Here is a 20725-nt window from a genome sequence, read left to right as displayed (position 1 = left end):
TGCTTAGAGACATTTTCCACCACCAGGGCTATGACACACTCAAGGCTCCCATCACAGAGCCTGGCAGAAAGTGAGGCAGGAAGCGCTGAGTGGTGAGAGACGCAGGTTGGGTAGTGGAGGGGGGAGTGCCCAGTCTACGATTCCAGGAAGCCAGGATGCAGACGGAGGGAGGAGCGGAGCTGGCAGACAATGTCTCATCTCCTATTCCTCTATTTACCTGGCCTCATGCCGGGCGCTGGCCACAGAGAGGAGGCCGGCTACTACTCTGTCCACAAAGAATCTCCAACCTTGTCTGGGAGGGAGTGACCCTGAAGGACACACACAAGTAGACAAGCTGATCACAGGCCTCCCTCGGTGTGGAAGAAAATCAACCCGGTCCTGTGAGCACAAGACTTGATCAGGAAATGGTGCCAGTGAACACTCTGGTGGAGGCTTCTAACCTGGGGAGGAGTTGTGGAATGCCGTGCGGGGCTTCAGCAAGAGAGGCTGAGCCAGAGTTCAGCTAGTTTTGGATAGTTGGTTGAGGATGGTTCTTAGAAGAGGAAGGAATTGTTCATTCATTCATTTATTCATTCAACAGACATTTAGGAGGGCCTAGTATGTGCAAGTCACAGTGTTGGGGATCCAGCAGTGAACAAAGCCCCCTTCAATTCTACACTTTCAGCCTTTGTGGCCGCCTTGGAGCAGTGTGGTATAGTGGTTATAGCCCTAACTCTGGAGCCCCGCAGCCTGGGCTAAGTACTGGCTCTGCTGCCTATCAGCTGTGACTTTGGACAAATACCTAAGCTTCTCTGTGCCTCAGTTTTCTCATCTGTAAAAGGGGACAATACCAGGACTGTCGTGAGGATGAAAGAAATAATTGAACAAGGCAGGGTGCTGTGGCTCGCACCTGTAATCCAGCACTTAGGGAGGTCCAGGTGGGAGGATCCCTTGACCCCAGGAGTTCAAGACCAGCCTGGCCAACATGGTGAGACCCTGTGTCTACAAAAATATATATACAAAAAATTAGCCGGGCATGGTGGTACATACCTGTAGTCCTAGCTACTAGGGAGGCTGAGGTGGGAAGATCCCTTGAGCATAGGAGATTGAGGCTACAGTGAGCAGTGATTGTGCCACTGCACTCCAGCCTGGGCAACAGAGTGAGGCCCTGTTACAAAAAAAGAAGTAAGTGAATGTAAACTACTTAGGAGAGAAGAGCTAGGCGTGGGAGAGACAGACAGGGACAGGGCTGTGACCAGGAAGCCCAGGGGCCACAGATGTGGAAGCTGCTGACTTGCTGGCTGGCCTTTTGGATACTCTGTTGCTGTGTTGGTGATAGCTGTTCGGGGCAGGGGATGAGCTGGACACCTGCAGGCTCGGTGTCTCCTGCCACCTCCCTGCCCTTTCCAACCTCCTATCCCTGACAGCTCATCAGATTCTGCAATGCTGTGCTATAGGCAGCCTCAAGCACCTGGGTAGGTCTTGGGGGATGATGGTTTGAGAAAAGGCCCAAATCTATGATGACAAGATTCTAGGAGGTGTGACAAATGCTGAAGGAAACCTATGAAGTCTTCTTCCTACCTCTCAAATCCAGCCGTGCTGGCTGCCACCTGCCTAGCTCAGGGCCAAGGACATTTTGTCCCTCTCAATTCTGTACCACTTGGCCCCTTTGAGCCTCAGTCTCTTCATCTAAAATGGGGTGAAGAAGTGAAATTTCAAAGGCTGGGTGCGGTAGCTCACTCCTGTAATCCCAGCACTTTGGGAGGCCGAGGTGGGTGGATCACCTGAGGTCAGGAGTTTGAGACCGGCCTGACCAACATGGTGAAACCCCATCTCTACTAAAAATACAAAAAAATTAGCTGGGCATGGTGGCCTGTGCCTGTAGCCCCATCTACTCAGGAAGCTGAGACAGGAGAATCACTTGAACCCAGGAGGCGGAGGCTGCAGTGAGCTGAGATCGCGCCACTGCACTCTAGCCTGGGCAACAGAGTGAGACAATGTCTAAAAAAAAAAAAAAAAAAAAAATGGTAGCCCACCCTGTGCCCAGTAACTACTACTCATTCATTCTAATCTATTTATTGAGCTTCTACTATGTGCACTGGACTGTTCAAATTGTACATTTTGGTTTGAGAGAGCTGGGATTGCTTGGAACGGACTTGATGGTGGGTGGCCGGCCATCCCCGGCCAACGGTCCAGTGATTCTCGTAACAGTGGGTGTAGGAGAGCACCCGTTACAGTGTCAGTCCGAGCAATCAGCCAGGAACAGTACATGTTGGCGAGAGAATTCTATTGCTTGTAATTTATGCAAATATGAAACTAACAATGAAACCTTTGCTGCTGGGATCCCAAACTCAGATGCTGACAGGGACTGGGGTTTGGGTAGATATTAGCTGCAGTGATGAAATGCTGACGGTGTACACCCAGTAGATGCGGGCCCCGTTCTAAGTTCCTCACACAGGTTCTCTCAATCTTCACAACACTTAGGCTTACTGTCTCATTTTCTATATGAGGAAACGAAGGCCCAGTAAAATCAAATACCTTGTAGCTCAAGGGCATGTGGCTAAATAAGGGGCGGAGCCAGGACTCAAACTCAGGCTCCTGACTCTGGTAACTCTTTTTAACTCATGCAGTGTGATACAATAGGGAGTGGTGGGGTCTGTGTCAAACCGAAATTGCTCCAGGGCAGCCACCGCTGATTGTTGCCATGTCGGGGGTCGGCTAGATCGTGTACTTTTTTTTTTTTTTTTGAGACAGAGGTTCACTCTTGTTGCCTAGGCTGGAGTGCAATGGTGTGATCTCAGCTCACCACAACCTCAGCCTCCCGGGTTCAAGCGATTCTCCTGCCTCAGCCTCCCGAGTAGCTGAAACTACAGGCATGCACCACCATGCCTGGCTAATTTTGTATTTTCAGTAGAGACGGGGTTTCTCCACGTTGGTCAGGCTGGTCTTGAATTCCCGACCTCAGGTGATCCACCCGTCTCCACCTCCCAAAGTGCTGGGATTACAGGCCTGAGCCACTGCGCAGGCCTGATCTTCTACATTTTTAAGAGAAGCTGAAAATTCAGTTTTTCCTGCAAAGTGTCCTTATTTTTAATTATTGGCCACTCATCTTTTAAAAACAGAAAACAAGCAAGCCAAGCAAAATGTGTCTGCACGGTAGAGAGGGAGGGGAAAGGAAAAGCATCCTGTGGGATTTATTGTGAAGATCAGTTCTTCCTGACCCCATCTGTGCTGGCTGCTCCGTGCCCCCACTCCCTGCTCTCTGAGCTCAGCTGCAACTCTCTCCGGTTAACAATCCTCGGTGATCCATCCATTATTGAATCCCAGCACCTGCCAGAGGTTGTTCGTTGAATGGATGTGTAGGTTGGTAAATGGGCAAAGGGGAGGAGGGAAAAAGGAAAAGGAGAAAGGAAGGAAGGAAAGGTGGGAGGGGAAGTTACTTAGAGGCTTTGAAAACCTGGAATGACCAAGGTTCTGAGAAACCAACGTGGAGGGAAGAGGCGACAGAGCTGACTGGTATCAGGAGCTCTCTCGGGCCCACCAAGTCAACAGCTCTCTGACACAGATGACCAAGGAGAATAGAGGTACTCGGGGAACCTGAGTGAGTGCTGGGGTCTTCCCACGAAAGGGCAGCAGGAAAGAGCCTCCTTGGGGAAATTTAGGTGCCTGTGACCTTGGACACGGCCCCCTTCAAGGGCAAGAGCTAGTCCCACAAACCGGACTGTCTTTAGAGGAGGCTCTGCCTGCAACGTTTTGAGGCAAAAAAACAAACAAACAAACAAAAAGTTGAAAATTGCAATTTTGTGTCCTTTGGAAATTTTTGTTAACTCTCTGCCTAAAGCCTTATGTATATGGAAATGAGTAATATTGTTCTTTTGTTTTAGTTTTTAGAGTTCATTTTTGGACAGCATACTGGGAAGAGTACAGGCTGGGAATCAGGTCACCTGGGTTCCAGTCCCAACCCTGCCTCAGCATTGCTGTGCAACCTTGGGTAGACTCCACCCACTCTCTGGGTCTGGCTCCCTGATGTGGTTTGGCTGTGTCCCCACCCAAATCTCATTTCAAATTGTAGCTTCCATCATCCCCACATGTACTGGGAAGGACCAGGTGGGAGGTAATTGACTCATAGGGGCAGGTTTTTCCCATGCTGTTCTCGTGATAGTGAATAAGTCTCATGAGATCTGATGGTTTTATAAAGGATACACTCTTGCCTGCCACAATGTAAGACGTGCCCTTACTCCTCCTTTGCCTTCTGCCATGATTGTGAGGCCTCCGCAGCCATGTGGAACTGTGAGGCCATTAAACCTCTTTTTCTTTATAAATTACCCAGTCTTGGGTATTTTTTCATAACAGCATGAAAATGGACTAATATAGTCCCCCTATCTGTTCTGGGAGCCCCATCTGCTACAGTCCCACAGTGGATGAGAAGGTCAGGCTGAGTGATGCATGCAGAGTTTCCATTCTGTGTCCCCAAGGTGGCTTGAAGCAGCCCCTCCCAAACCCCAAACCCCTGATCAGCATCTGTACCCCGACTGCCCATCTGGGAAAGAAGCGACTGGGCATGCCAGGGCCTGGTGGTGAGTTTGTCCCAGCAGCATCTTCAGACAGAGGCCAGAGGCCAGGACCGAGACAGAGGGAGCGGGCTCAGGAGTGGTGGTGTGGGCAGTGGGGAGGAACACAGAGACAGGAGAAGGTGTCACTGGGAAGGACAACTGGCTCTGAAGCCAGAGGGTCCTGGGTGTGAATCCATCTCCTAGCACTTCCTGACTGTGTGACCTCGAGCAAATCACTGCTCTGAACCTCCACTTTCTCACCTCTAAAATGGGGTGAAGTGACCATTTTTCTTATTGGAGATCAGGCCTATCCTGGGTCTGGTTAGCTGTATTGTAAGCCGTAGATTATTCTAAGCCTTAGGACACTTAAGTCCCTGTACAGGTGGAGGAAGACAAGCCACGGAGATGGGGACTCCTGAGAGGTCCCACACCTGTCGGTGACAGGCCATTCTCGTGGACACTTATTCCTCCAAGCACATAAGGAGCATCTCCATGTACTGCTGAGGGTCCTGTCCTCCACCAGGTGCTGTGACATGGGGGGCAGGGGGCAGGAAGCACGATGGCCAAGTGCCTGTCAAGCGTCTGTCCCACTGTCTGTCTCCCTAGGCTTGGCAACTTTCTTCAAGGGCAGCAACTGAGACTTGTTCTATTTCTTTTACATCCTTGTTCTTTCTTTTTTTTTTTTTTTGGAGATGGAGTCTTGCTCTGTCGCCCAGGCTGGAGTGCACTGGTGGCTCACTGCAACCTCTGCCTCCCAGGTTCAAGCAATTCTCCTGCCTCAGCCTCCCGAATAGCTGGGACTATAGGCGCCCACCACCATGCCCGGCTAATTTTTTTGTATGTTTAGTAGAGATGGAGTTTCACTATGTTAGCCAGGATGGTCTCAATCTCCTGACCTCATAATCCACCTGCCTCAGCCTCCCAAAGTGCTGGAATTACAGGTGTGAGCCACTGTGCCTGGCCCCCTTCTCTCTCTCTTTTTTTTTTTTTTTTTTTGAGATGGAGTCTTGCTCTGTCACCCAGGCTGGAGTGCAGTGGCACGATCTCAGCTCACTGCAAGCTCCGCCTCCCAGAATCACACCATTCTCCTGCCTCAGCCTCCCCAGCAGCTGGGACTACAGGCGCACACCGCCACACCCAGCTGATTTTTTTGTATTTTTAGTAGAGATGGGGTTTCACCATGTTAGCCAGGATGGTCTCGATCTCCTGACCTCGTGATCCGCCTGCCTCAGCCTCCCAAAGTGCTGGGATTACAGGCTTGTAATCCCACCGCGCCAGGCCCTTCTCTTTTTATTCTTGTCTGAAATCAAAGTGTTGGCAGGCTCATTCCCTCCCTGAAGGCTCTAGAAAAAAAATCTTCCTTGCTGCTTCCTAAACTCCTTCAATTTTTATTTTTTTAGAGACAGGATCTTGCCCAAGTTGGAGTGCAGTGGCAGGAGCATGGCTCACTGCAGCCTCAATTTCCTGGGCTCAAGTGATCCTCTCCCCTCAGCCTCCTGTGTAGTTGGGACTACAGGTACATGCTGCCACACTTGGCTAACGTTTGTATTTTTGTAGAGACTGGGCCTTGCTCTGTTGCCCAGGCTGCTCTTGAACTCCTGGGCTCAAATATCCCTCCCACCTCGGCCTCCCAAAGTGCTGGGATTACAGGCGTGAGCCACCTTGCCCAGACTCCTTATCCTTTTTATGTTATTTTTCTTGTTCTCTTTTGTGGCTGTGTTGAGGCTCAACACCAGTTAAATGAACGAACAAGTGAATTGCAGTAGGGACACTGTGCATTGGAAAGAGATGGCAGAGGTGGCCTCTGGGGACCCTGCCTGGGTGGCCTCAGAAAAATTGCATCTATTGAGCAGTTCAGGCTTTAGAGGCCTGTGGGAGGTGGAAGGAAGCAGGTCATAACTGTGATTTTGGGGGAGGAGAGTAAGGATGGTGGTAGCTCAGGTGTAGAGAGAGGACACACTTCAGAAGTGACTTGAGGACTCATGGTCACGTGGAACCTTTGGGACACTTTTCCACAGCATAGTCAACAGCCAGCCTGCCCCTGCCTGCCTCACTCTGCTTAATATGGGCTGGATTGTGTCACCTCAAAAGATACATTGAAGGCCTAACCCTTTAACGTATGAGTGTGACCTTATTTGGAAATAGGGTCTTTGCAGATGTGAAAAAGATGAAGTCCTTAGGGTGGACCCTAATCCAGCATGGCTGGTGTCCTTTTAAGCAGAGGAGAAGAGGCATGGAGCCACGCCCAGGGAGAAGGCCATGAGATGGCAGAGGCAGAGTTTGGAGTGACGCTGTCACAAGCCAAGGCACACCAGGGATCACCAGCAACCACCAAAGCCAGGAGGAGGCAAGACAGACCCTCCCTTGGAGACTTCAGGGAGGGCGTGTGGCCCTGCTGCCACCTTGAGTTTGGACTGCCCACCTCCAGAACTGGGAGAGAATAAGTGTCTGGTTTGTTGTTGTTTTTGAGATGGAGTCTCACTCTGTCACCTGGGCTGGAGTGCAGTGGCTTGATCTCAGCTCACTGCAACCTCCGCCTCCTGGGTTAAAGCGATTCTCCTGCCGCAGCCTCCCGAGTAGCTGGGATTACAGGTGCCCACCACTATGCCCAGCTAATTTTTTGTATTTTTAGTAGAGATGGGGTTTCACCATGTTGGCCAGGCTGGTCTCAAACTCCTAACCTCCTGATTCGCCCGCCTCAGCCTCCCAAAGTACTGGGATTACAAGTGTAAGCCACCGCGCCTGGCCGTGTCTGTTGTTTTGAGCCACCCTATTGGTGGCAGTTTGTTTTGGCAGCCCTGGGAAGCTCATACCCTGCCCTGGAGCCCAGAGGAGCCCCATGCTTCCAGCCACTGTCTAGACAGCGTCTGGCTGGGGCATGCAGAGCCTGCCCCTCACCTCCTCACCACAGACCCTGGGCCTCCCCTGCGGGTTTCAGAGAGAGGCTTGGCTCAGCAAAGAGTGGAGAAGGTGGTAAGGTATTTCCCACAGCAGCCTCCTTGAGCTCTGAGACGTGGCTAGCCCACAGGACAGGAGGATGAGGAGAGGGTGGCCCTCTTGCTATCTGACCCCTTCCTCCCACCCAGAATAGTACCATCAGTTCTTGTACTAGGACTGAACAGAGTCCCCTCAAAATTCACACCTACACATAACCTGTGAATATGACCTTATTTGGAAATAGGGTCTTTGCAGATGTAAGCAAGTTAAAATGGGTCCTACTGGTTTTGGGTGGGGCGCAAATCCATGACGACTGATGTCTTTATGAAGTGTGTGCAGTTGAACACCGAGACACACACACAAGGAAGAAGCTCATGCTATGATGGAGGCAGAGATTGGAGCGTTGCACCTCCAAGCCAGGAAACACCAAGAATTGCCAGAGGACCGAAAGCTAGGAAGAGACAAGAAGGGATTTTTTTTTTCTAGAGCCTCTGGAGAGGGAAAGAGCCTACCAACACTTTGATTTCAGACATCTGGCCTCAGAGCTGTGAAGGAACAAATCCCTGTTGTTTTAAGCCACCCAGTTTGGGGTCATCTGTTATGGCAGCCCCAGGAAACACCAAGAATTGCCAGAGGACCGAAAGCTAGGAAGAGACAAGAAGGGATTTTTTTTTTCTAGAGCCTCTGGAGAGGGAATGAGCCTACCAACACTTTGATTTCAGACATCTGGCCTCAGAGCTGTGAAGGAACAAATCCCTGTTGTTTTAAGCCACGCAGTTTGGGGTCATCTGTTATGGCAGCCCCTGGAAACAGCGACACCCCGCCATCAAAGAGACCAGGCTGGAGTCCATGTTCCACCTGCAGTGGGTGGTGGGACCTGGGGCAGGTGAACTTCTCCTCTCAGATCCTCAGTCTCCTCTTCTGCTAAGTGGAGACGCATATTCCCACTCCGAAGCCTAGATTTGTGGCATCATTGTGATCGACTGTGGGGAGGGCCCAGCTGTCAAAATCCTTACTGTGTTATCATCAAAGGAGTTAACAGTAACTGTCATTTGTTCACTCAACAAGTATTTATTCCTCCTGTGTGCCAGGCACTGTTCCAGGCTAAGAGTGTCGAGGGAGTGGGACCAACAACTTGCAAGATTGAGAAATCTTCATGGGACTCACAGTCAAAAGCGGGTGGGGAGAATAGGGAAAGAAACAAGTAGACCCCAAACTGGAAAATTTCGGAGAACAGGTGCTGCGACTCGGGGGTTTGTATATAAGAGCTGAGTTGTTGCGTTCTTGCTTCTAGGGCTTTCTCTGAGTTCAGACAAGGTTACCCCCAACCCTGCTCTGGCTGAGCATCCACTCCATTGCTTAAGGTATCACATGGCCTGAAGGCTCCTGATAAAAATACAGATATCTTGGCTCTTCAGTCTCTTCAGTGGACAATGAATGAGCGCCTGCTGTGTGCAGGAGTCCAGGAGGAAGCTGGACACAAGAACAGGCTTTGCGTAGCATTTACCCAGTACTAGTGCAATGGGCATTGTATTCATTGGCTAGGGCTGCCTTCACACGGCACCACACCTGAGGGGCTTGAACGACAGAAATGTGTCTCACAGTTCTGGGGGCTGGAGTCCAAGATTCGGGTGTCGGCAGGCTTGGTTCCTTCTGAAGGTGTGAGGAAGAGTGTTCCGGGCCTCTCTCTTGGCGTCTGGTGTCTTGCTGGCAATCAGTGGGGTTCCTTGGCTTATAGAAGCATTGCCACGTTCTCTGCCTTTACCTTCACGGCATTCCCTCTGTAGGCATGTGTCTCTGTCTCTAAATTTCCCTTTTGGATAAGGACACCAATTATATGGATGAGGATCCCACCCTACATTTTTTTTTTTTTTTTGCCTACAACAACCAGCTTTATCACCCACAGTCCGTAGGCAATGAAGTGGTAGCTTGGGGACGTCTTGTGGGTCACCAACATGCGGAGGGACTGGGATTTTGGCTGGGTCTGCCCACTCTCCTGCACCCCGCTGGATCTTGGTCGCCCGAGTGTGGTGGGCACACCAAGGCCTGCTCTGCCCTGTCCTGCTGGGTCAGGCCTGTGTTCCTCGCCATCCGGCCCTCACCATGTCCAGCCTCCAAGCCTCCCCTCATCCCCTCACCAGGCCTCCCAGAGGCTTCTTTTTCCTTGGGGACCAAGGAGGCTGAGGCTCAGTGTTAGGAATGCAGATTCCCAGAGCAACAAGGCTTCCATGCCATCTGTGTGAACGTGTCTCTTTGCTGCGAGGACAAGAGTGTCCCTTGTTGACAGAGGAAATCCCTGACTCCTTGGCAGGCTGTCCCCCACCCCCACGGCTCTCTGGGACCCTTGTCCATGCTTTTCTCTTCTCTTCTTTCCTCTCCTTTTCTCTTTCTTTTCAAGACAGGGTCTTGCTCTGTCACCCAGGCTGGAGTGCAGCAGCACAATCACGGCTCACTGCAGCCTCCAACTCCAGGGCTCAAGTGATCCTCCCGCCTCAGCCTCCCTAGTAGTGGGATCTGCAGGTGTGCACCACCACACCCAGCTAATTAAAAAAAATTTTTTTTTGTACAGACAGGGTCTCACTATGTTGACTAGGCTGGTCTCAAACTACTGGGCTGAAGGGATCCCCCCTCCTTGGTGTCCCAAAGTGCTGAGATTACAGGTGTGGGGGTGAGCCACCACACCCAGCCACGTCTGTGCTTTCAAACACCTCTCTCAGCATTTTGCTGCTGCCTGCTCAGTGCCAGCCCCTCCCCCTAGGCCATGTCGGATCGATGGCCAGGTGGCCGCCAGGTCCAGAGGACGCTGATTGTGCAAGATCGGCTTTTCAGACTGTCAGGCTAGCAGCCTGCCTGGGCTGGGGGCCTGGGCCTCTTGACCTTCCAAAGGACAGGATGGGGTACAGAGGCTGGGCTTGGGGTGTCTTCACCCCCTACACATACACACACACACTATTCCTGCTCTGTCTCAAGCACCTGTACCTCAGGAAGTTTGCAAGGTGGGGGCCAGGGCCTGGGATAAGGGGAGTTTGTGGGGAGGAGGCAGAGTTGCTGGGGCTGGGATGAGGGACAGTGGGCAGGGCTATGGTGTTCGGTCTCAGGGTCAGGGTTAGGCCCATGGGCAGGGGCCAGGGCTCTGGGGAGGACCACGGGAGAAGGTGAGGGAAGGTGCCCCCTAACCCAGAATCCTAACCAGCCTGACAGTGCGCCCTCCTGCCCTGGCCCAGCCCTGGCTCTGCCTGGAGATGGTGCTGTACTGAGCTCATGCCCAGCCTCCATGGGCAGGAGCCTTCACACCTCAGGACACACGGGTGCCCCCCATGCACATGTCAGGGAGGTCCCTGCCTACTGCCACAGGCCCCGTTAGGGAGCACACGCCAGAGAGCAGGGGGCATCTACGTGCTTGAGACATGCGTGAGGGGCCACACGGGTAGGCACCACACACATGCCACCTGTCTTTGCCTGGACTTCAGTGCACAAGCAGACCTGGCCCCGACACACCAGCATGTCGCCATGAGAAGAGGAGAACCCTGCTCTCGGCGCCCCCCACAGTGCTGGGCCTTCGCACACGTTGTTTCCCGTTCATCAAGAAGGGGCGAATTTTTTTCATTCAACAGATGGAAGAAGCACAGCTCAGAAGTCAGGGAATCTGCCCAGGTTCCTGCAACTAAAAGGGAGCCAGGTAGGGCCGAAAACCTGCGGTCACGGCAAAGCCAGGGCGCGGGGCCCTGTCCCATCCCAGCCAATCCATAAGCATCTCACACTTCACACCCACTGCACACTCCACACACACGCCTTACACTCCACACATGCCTCACGCTCCACACACGCCTCACACTCCACACACGTCTCACACTACACACACGCCTCACATTCCACGCTCGCTGCAAACCCCACACACATGCCTCACACTCCACACACACGCCTCACATTCCACAAACACCTCACATTCTACACACACCTCACACTCCACACATGTATCACACTCCACACACGCCTCACACTCCACACACGCCTCACACTCCACATACGCCTCACACTCCACACACATCACACTCCACACATGTATCACACTCCACACATGCCTCACACTCTACACTTGCCTCACACTCCACACATGTATCACGCTCCACACACACCTCACACTCCACACACACACCTCACATTCCACATCCCACACATGCTTCATACTCCATACATGTTTCAAACTACATACATGCTTCACACTCCATACACACTTCACACTCCACACACACTTCACACTCCACACATGCTTCACACTACATACACCTCACACTACACACACACCTCACACTACACATACATGCCTCACACTACACACACACCTCACATTCCACATTCCACATGTGCTTCACACTCCATACACACTTCATACTCCATAAACCTCACACTCCACACACACACCTCACACTATGCACACACCTCATACTAAATACATATCCCTCATATTCCACACACGCCTCACACTCCACACACACACCTCACACTCCACACACACACCCAACATTCCACATTCCACACATGCTTCATACTCCATACATGTTTCAAACTACATACATGCTTCACACTCCATACACACTTCACACTCCACACACACTTCACACTCCACACATGCTTCACACTACATACACCTCACACTACACACACACCTCACACTACACACACACACCTCTCACACTATGCACACGCCTCACACTAAACACATGCCTCATACTCCACACATACTGTGAGCATGCACACACACACACACACAGCTGCACACACCTCTCATGCTCCACACACACCTCACACCATACATACCTCAAAGACACACACACCTTACACTGCACATTCCCAGCACCCACACCGCACACACATGCACATTCCATACGCCCACACACCACACTTCACACACATCCCCCACCCCACACCATACAAACCTCACAGACACACCCCTCACACAAATCTTATACCCCACACACAATCCCTACCCTCCACACATACACACACACACACACGCACATTCTACACATACATAATCTACACACACAAATTCCAGACTCTGTCTCTTACACACACACTCTGGGACCCATATGCCCACAGCATACAGCGTCTCAGGTGTGCACCCCACATTCTGGCCTCAGGATGTACACTCGCTGAAAGTCAGCCTTGTCTGAGACAGACGACCGCTGGCCTGCATGCACCCTAGAAAGCCCTGGCTCCCATCCAGCACTTTGGCACACATGTGGCTCAAACCTATCTCCACAGCAATGCTGTTCCATAGAACAACAACACAGGTCACACTTGTGACTTAACCTGTCTAATACCCACATGCAACAAGGGGTGTGGTGGCCCAGGCCTATAATCCCAGCTACTTGGGAGGCTGAAGCAGGAGGATCATGTGAGCCGAGGAGCTCCAGACCAGCCTGGCAACCCAATGAGACCCTGTCTCTGAAAAAACAAAAACAATGAAGAGAGGCAGGTGAAAATTGATTTTAATAATACATTTTATTTATCCCACGATCGCCAGTGTTATTTCAACATAAAATCCATATAAAAATTGTTATCACATTGGTTGACATCCTGTTTGCACTTGGCCTTGGAAGCCTGGTGTGCGTCTCCCCCGTGCAGCTTTTCTCAGTTCAGACTGACTCGAGCCACGGGTGACCAGCGGCTACTGTCACGGACAGCACAGGGCTACGGAACCAGGTAGGAATTCATGCTGCATGCGGTTGCTCATGCCTGTAATGCCAGCATTTTGGGAGGTCGAGGTGGGTGGAATCACTTGAGGTCAGGAGTTCGAGACCAGCCTGGCCAACATGGTGAAACCCCATCTGTTCTAAAAATATAAAAATTAGCCGGGCATGGTGGTGGGCGCTGTAATCCCAGCTACTCAGGAAGCTGAGGCAGGAGAATTGCTTGAACCCGGGAGGCGGAGGTTGCAGTGAGCCGAAATCACACCACTGCACTCTAGCCTGGGTGACGGAGTGAGACTCCATCTCAAAAAAAAAAAAAAAAAATAGAACGAGGTAGGAATTCAAATAATTCCCAGCTAAACAGAAAATAGCATCAAACCCCACCCCTGCCTCCCTTTTCTCCTCTCCAGTCCCCAGAGTATATGGGCCCAGCCTCCTTTTCTCTCTCTCAGGCCAGCAGCTCCTTTAGTCTCGCCTATCCAGGTAAACACCTGGACTTACCCGTGTGAGCCCCTGCACTCACCTGCACCGGCCTCTGCATAGTCCCCAGTCCTTGGCCACCCCTACCTCATGCTCTCGGGGACCAGGGGCTGTAACCAGGCAGGCATGTCACCAGGCAACGGGCCTCGGGGGAGAGCTCAGGTCTCCCGCACCTGCCTGCCAGCCTCTGGGGTGCCCATGCGGGGGTGGGGGAAGATGGGGCGGGGCAGGCACTGCCTTCTCCTACCTCCTGCCTGTTTACCTGTACTCAGTCACAGTGCCGTCCCGGACCCAGCAGGAGGAGTCCCATGGAGCCTGGGACCACAGGCCACAGGGGACAAGGGCCAGATACCCTGGTCATGGCTCTCGGCCATTGATCCAGCCTGGGCTGGCCGGGTGGGGGTGGGGAGGCCTTGGCCTGGACAAACAAAGGCTCCTGAGGCCTGCGTGCAGGCCCGGCACCTATCCGCCACTCCCAAAGGTAAGCGGGGGCCTCCAGGACAGGGGACCGGGATCTATAAATGACCTAGTGACAGTGTCCACCCTAAGAGCTGGGCCTGGCTCCCTGGGGCCGGAGTCACCTACCCTGCTCTGAGGCCAGGCCTGCAGGGCCTCATCGGCCAGAGGGTGATCAGTGAGCAGAAGGTGAGGGGCCCACAGAGCTGGGGAGGGGAGGGACCACGCAGGGTGACACCAGGTGGACAGGCACAGCATCAGTGCTGGGTGGTTGGTGGCCTGGGATTCAGGTGGCAGGGACAGGAGGAAGGGAGAGGCCACTCTACCCCTGCCTCGCAGGACTGGACATTTTGCCCCCTCCATACCTGCTACCCCACCTGGGCCTTCTGGTGTAGGAGACAGGCCCAGAGCCCCACACTGCACCTGTGTACTGACTTAAGCACAGGACCCCGGGCTCACAGGCTCAGAGTTGGCATGTATGTGTGTGTGTGTTCGTGTGTGTGTCTGTGTAGGAAGGGCGTGCATCTATGAATTTTTGTGTCATGAATAGATGTGTGTATATCCCTCCGCGTGTCTCCATCTGTGTACATCTGTGGGTCTGTGAGTGTGTTTATGTGTGTGGAAGGGACCTCTACCCAGTCCCCCACACTCTCAGGACTCTAGGGCCTAATGTCTTCACTGAAAGATGCCCCTATGGCCCTAGCCCAGAGTCCCTGCTCTGCTCTGCTCTGCCCTGGCAGAGGGACCTCGGGTAAGTCATGTTACCTCTCTCTACCTCAGTTTCCCCAGCCATTAAATAGAGTCAGCAAAGTATGCACCCCAGGCTGTTGGAGGCTGCAGTGGAGTTTGCAGCACCGCCCAGCACAGGGCTGGCACATGGTAGGAGTTCACACGCAGTGGTTGGATCTGGATCTGCGTTGCCAGGGGAGTCGTGGCCCCGCCCCAAGGAGCTTGGCCTCCAGCAGGCAGACTAGAGACCCTCCAATGGCCAGAGGGCAGGAGGGAGTGAGGAGCAGGTGCCAGGGTGGGGTTCAGGTGCTCAGAGCTGGGGGACTGCTTCAGGCCCCTTTTGGCAATTGGAGCACAGTCCCCGCTTCCAGGAGCTCAATGTGAGGGGCAGAGAGAGTGCCCACAGGTGAGCTGCACATCGCGAGGGGCAGCCGCCCCTTCTAGGGCACTCTGGGAGAGCTGCGAAGAAGTGAGGTCTGAGTTGAGGTGACAGGGGCTGCATAAGAGCTGGCCAGGTTGGGAGGTGGGGGCCCAGGCAGAAGGAAGAGTGTGGGGACGCCTGGCCATGAACAAGCACTGACAGGGCTCAAGGTCCAGGAGGGCTCTTGGTGCTGGCCGGCTGCTCTTAATCCGTAAATGTTTGCTACCATCCCATTGTTACAATTTCTTACCAAGGGAAGTCCAGTGTCCTTGGGGTGCAACGGGGAAAAGAGAGGGTGGGAAAAAAGGAGGCAGGAGAAGTTGGCCAGGCCACATATGCACACAGCACTTTGGACTTCTGTGGGGAGGAAGGAGCTGGGACCTTGTCATTCATTCGTTCAACAATTACTGAGTGTCCGCTGAGTACCAGACTCTGCCCTCATGCCGCTTACAGACAGGGAGGAGGCAGATAAATGATATATTTGCATATCAGGCAATTTAGGCCTCAGTAATTGCTATAAAGAAAAATGCAGGAGAGACAGGGGAGTGCCCAGGGAAGGCCTCTCTGCAGAGGTGACATCTGACCCTTTGGAGGAGGTAAAGGAGGGAGCCGCGAGGCCAGCAGAAAGGAAAACATCCCAGGCTCAGCAAGGAGCAAACCTCCCATTCAGCAAAAAGGACAGGAAAACTGAGGCCCCGGGCCTTTTGGGACTGTGTTCTAGGTGGATGGAAGCCGTGCGAGGCTCGTGGACAGGGCACATGGTGACAACACGCAGTGGCCATTGTGTGAGAACTCACTGGGCGGTGGGGGGCGGGTGACTGGCTATTGCAGGAGTCGAGGTGATAGATGATGGTGGCCTGGATGATGGTGGAGTCATGGAGGGCCAAGAAGGGGCTGAGTTTGGGGGGCATTTGGAAGGTAGGGCCACAGGCTTTTCCAAAGGTGCTGGACCCTGAGAACGGGGGAGCCGTTGTATTATATGATAGTAAAGACAAGAGTGGAACCGTCATCTTCACAACTGTCCACTGCCTCTCCTCCTGCTGGGCAGGAAACCCAAGAGGATGGGAATGGGGTCTCTTAGAGTCACCATGTGCCACCCTGTCACCACCACAGAGCCTGGCACCAAGCAGGTGCTAGACAAAGATAGGGTGACTGAGCATTGAACCCGGGACCCCACAGGCCCACACCATTGTCCATGTCCCAGTGCCAGGCCTCACAAGTCCTCCTTCTTGGAGGCAGCAAGATAGAGAGAGAGCCCTGTACCAGGGGCCTAGAGACTCGGCGGTTTCATTCATTCTTTCTGATCCTTCACTCATGTGACGGGCTGTGTGGCGTTCCATGGGGAACCCCAGAGGTGAGCAAGATGCCGGCCCTGCCTGTTCTGTAGGGAACAGAGGCAAGACCCAAAGCCAAGGCATATTCTTGATCTGATCAAGGGCTGCCCAGGGGAAGGGGCAGCTTAACTAGCCAGAGGCCCAGAACCCAGTGCCCGGCAGGTGGCTTGGTAAGAGTTCCCCACAGTGCAGGCAGGGGGACTCAGCTGCACAAAGGCAGGGTCTCGTGGGCCTAGTGTACCATGTGCATGATGGAATTTATAGCCACGAGGAGGGTGGACAGCAGCCTGGCCATGGAGGGTCTTGGGTGCCGCAGCAAGAGGTTTGGGTGATAAGTGGCTGGGAGCTGTGAAAGGATCCTGAGCGGGTGAGCGATTGAGCTGGGGAGGGAGGGTGCGCTGGAAGACGCAATGGAGGCAGGGGACCTAGTGAGGAGGCCGCCCCAGGAGTCTGGGTGGGAAGTTATGATGAGCCCGGGGGAATTAATTTCCCACTACCGCCATGTGGACCATGGCTTGGGTTTTTACAGAGGGTTTCCTGAAAATGAGCCTCTCTGTGCTGCTCAAAGTCCTCCCAGATGGATGCGAGGGGCATTTAGAGGGAGGCAAAATCTGCATAGAGAAGGAGGCCTGGCTTGGAGGATGAGAGGGGATGGGAGGCCCACCAAGCACCCCACCATGAGCTGCCCCTCTTCAGGCCTCCTCTAATGGACCCACGACCTGCTCCAAGCCTCAGTTTCCCTCTCTTTACACTGATTATCTGAGAGGTAGTAGGGCTCAGTGGTCAGGGCGTCACTCTGAAGTCAATCTGCTTGACTTTGCAGCCTGGCTCTGCTGCTGACCAGCTGTGTGACATTAGCCAAGCTGTTCAACCTCTCTGTGCCTTGACTTTCCCATCTGTAAAGTAGGAGTGATTGGAGTACCTGTCCCCACAGGATCTGTGTAAGGCTTACATGAGAAAGTGCACATAAAGCAACAGAGACAATTGAAATAAATGTCACCTGTTATCACCTCTATGCCCCCGAGTCCCCATGGCTCTATGAGTCATCCCAAAATAGCTCCTTGGTGATCCAGACTCAAGAGTAAAACAGGGCCAGGTATGGTAGCTCACATCTGTAATCTCAACACTTCAGGAGGCCAAGGTGAGAGGATCGCTTGAGGCCAGGTATTTGAGACCTGGTCTCTACAAAAAATAAAACTAAAAAATTAGCCAGGCGTGCTGGTGCACCTGTAGTCCCAGCTACTTGGGAGGCTGAGGTGGGAGGATCACTCGAGCCCAGGAGTTGGAGGCTGGAGTGAGCTATGATTGTGCTACTATACTCCAGCCTGGGTGACAGAGTGAGATCCTGTCCCTTAAACAAAAGGGGTGCAACGGGAGTATGGCGTCCTCCTCTGGCAGAGGGAGGGGACGAGGGATTGAAAGGAGGGCAAGGAGCCAGCCCATCACCTGGGATCTTCCCAATCCAGCAAACCTTCTCAGATTTTGAGGACAGCCACCTCAGTCACAGGTGGCCAGCCCAGGACAGACAGGCAGCTCTGCGCTGGGGACTCAAACCTGCCATGTAGCCTCATGCAAGAGTCTCAGTGCCCTGTTACTGGTCTGTTTCTTGCCTGTTTCTCACCAGGGATGCTGTGAACATTTGAGGAAGTGGGCGGGGCTGTCCCACCCATTGCTGGACATTTACCATTTACCATTTACCATTTACCATTCCCCGGCCTTAGCCCAATAAAAGCCAGCAGGGCCCACTCCACATGCAGGAATATCCTAGCTTAGTTGTGGAGGGGGATGTCATGCCCAGTGAGGGTCCCCTGCAGTCCCTCCCTTCCTTGTATCTGATGGGGGCTGCTCAACAGAGTCACTGTGGCTGAACACCAAAGACCCTTAGCTGGGAAGGATGCCAAGGGGAGCTGGAGGGAGCCAGGAAGCTGGGAGAAGGGCCAGGGCCCTTCACATCCACCTGGGAGGACTTTGAGCATTACTAAAGAGCCCCATTTTTGGAAACCCACTGTGTAAAACCCCAAGACACAGCCCAAAGGAAGCCCCCACCTGCATCTGGGGTGCATTTTATTTTTTTTTTTATGTTTTTTTTTTTTTTCGAGCAGAGTCTTGCTCTGTCACCCAGGCTGGAGTACAGTGGCATGATCTCAGCTCACTGCAACCTCCCCTGCCCAGGTTCAAGTGATTCTCCTGCCTCAGCCTCCCGAGTAGCTGGGATTACAGGTGCCCACCACCACGGCCGGCTAATTTTTGTATTTTTCATAGTGACAGGGTTTCACCATATTGGCCAGGCTGATCTCGAACTCCTGACCTCAGGTGATCCACTCGCCTCAGCCTCCCAAAGTGTTGGGATTACAGGTGTGAGCCACGGCACCCGGCCCTGGGGTGCATTTTAAAGCTACACAGTATTTATGGATATAGTAAGAGGAGATGAACTTTGCCGTAGTCTGGAGCCCTTGCTCTCCTGGTGGGTGGGTCAAAGCTTTCTCTGTACTGTGGGGAAACCTGCCTGAAAGGCCAAATACATTGGGATGTTTGCTTGAAAGGGTCTCAAAATAGAGTTGGAACCCTGGAGCATGGAGAGGGATGACATTCAGTTGCTATTTAATCATGATTTGTTAATTAACAGCTCATTTATGGGAGGCATCTTAGATTCGTGGAAAAAGCAGGGAGTCAGACATGCAGACTCAACTGCCACTTCCCTGCTGTGTGACCTTGGGCAAGTGGCTTAGCCTCTCTGGGCTTCAGCATTTTTTTATCTGTAAAATGCGTCTGGGAGTGAATGTCAGGTATTCAAATCACATTGGGAAAATGGGGCTAGGAAAAGCCCTAGACTGAGTTATTGCTAGAACACTCTGGGTCTCAGTTTCCTTATCTGTTCAATGTGTGCAGAACTGGAGGATTAAGTGAGATAATGCAGGTGAAGTACCCACGTGGTGTGGGCTTGAGGAAGAAAACATGGGACAATGGTTCCATATCCCTGGGTGACCTGAAAATTAAGTGTGAAATGTCTCATGAGGGCACGAAATGAATATTAGTTTTTGTTCCCTTCCTTTGCTGCGAGACTTTGAGAGTAGAAAGGTGAGAGAGATGGTACTCTGTGAAGGAAGGCAGGTCCCTGGCCCAGGGCAGTGCCAGCTCAGGGGATTCTGGGGCAGGGGCTAAGTGCATACACTGTGTGGGCGTGGTGGAAGCTCTGTGAACCAGAACCAGGAGCAAGAAACAGCATTCCTTGTGTGGAAGGGAAATGAGGGCAAGAGGTCGGATGTCTACAGAAGTCTGCATCCCATGTACTTCAGTTCTGTCTGTGGGTGCAGCCTCTAGGGAGGTGGGTGTTTAGGTACTGAGACCTCCATCTGTCCTCTGACCATAGGGAAGCCAGTGGGAAGCAAAGGTGGGGTTCTTGAGCCAGACCCAGTCCAGTCCAGCTCTGGGGCCTGCCCTCTGGTGAGAGCTGACCTGAGATGCGCTTCCCTCCTCTGCGAGCTGTCTCGGCACCCACTTCCAGTCACTGCCGCCTGATGTTGTTACTCTTCCACTCCAAAAGGCAGGGAAGTCCTGCTCCTGTGCCCCACCGGTGCTCAGCAGAGGCTCCCTTGCAAATGTGAGGCTGTTTCCAACTTCGGTCTGTTTCCCTGGCAGGATGCCCATGGCCAAGGCCCCCCAGGTGGCTGGCGGGCAGGGGGACGGAGGTGATGGCGAGGAAGCGGAGCCGGAGGGGATGTTCAAGGCCCATGAGGACTCCAAGAGAAAAGCCCAGGGCTACCTCCGCCTGGTGCCCCTGTTTGTGCTGCTGGCCCTGGTTGTGCTGGCTTCGGTGGGGGTGCTACTCTGGTATTTCCTAGGTAACGTCGTGGGACCGCCTGGGAGAGGCACCTGGGGAGGACTTGGGGTGACTGTAGCAGGCACAGCAGGACAGAACTGGGTTCCAGGCTCAGCCATGCTTAGCATGTTGCTGTGTGACCTTGGGCAAGTCACTTCTGCTTTCTGCGTCTCCCTCCCTGTCCTGCCAGCTGGAGATGCTGTCAGACCCTGGCTCCAGGTCCTATGGCTCAGGTCTGCTTCCTGCTTGGGCAAAGTGCCCCAAAGCTCCCCACCAGGTGGGGAAAGTGGGCTCTCCTAGCACCCAGTTCTTGTGAGCCAACC

The 20725-nt window shown here is 53.1% G+C and overlaps 1 protein-coding gene across 1 annotated transcript in view; it reads left to right on the top strand.

Annotated features, from left to right (window-relative positions):
- The first annotated feature begins 13912 nt into the window (after window positions 1-13912).
- TMPRSS6 (transmembrane serine protease 6) overlaps window positions 13913-20725 on the top strand; it is a 46533-nt gene continuing 39720 nt past the window's right edge. Inside the window, exons 1-2 of the mRNA XM_054469418.2 lie at window positions 13913-14123; window positions 20222-20424. Of these exons, the coding sequence (XP_054325393.2) occupies window positions 20223-20424 (202 nt within the window). The 5' untranslated portion in view covers window positions 13913-14123; window position 20222. The remainder of the gene's footprint in view (window positions 14124-20221; window positions 20425-20725) is intronic.

This window comes from Pongo pygmaeus, chromosome 23 (genome assembly GCF_028885625.2).
Source record: "Pongo pygmaeus isolate AG05252 chromosome 23, NHGRI_mPonPyg2-v2.0_pri, whole genome shotgun sequence".
In the NCBI taxonomy this organism is placed as follows: Eukaryota; Metazoa; Chordata; class Mammalia; order Primates; family Hominidae; genus Pongo; species Pongo pygmaeus.
This window is presented reverse-complemented; position numbering and strand designations above follow the sequence as displayed.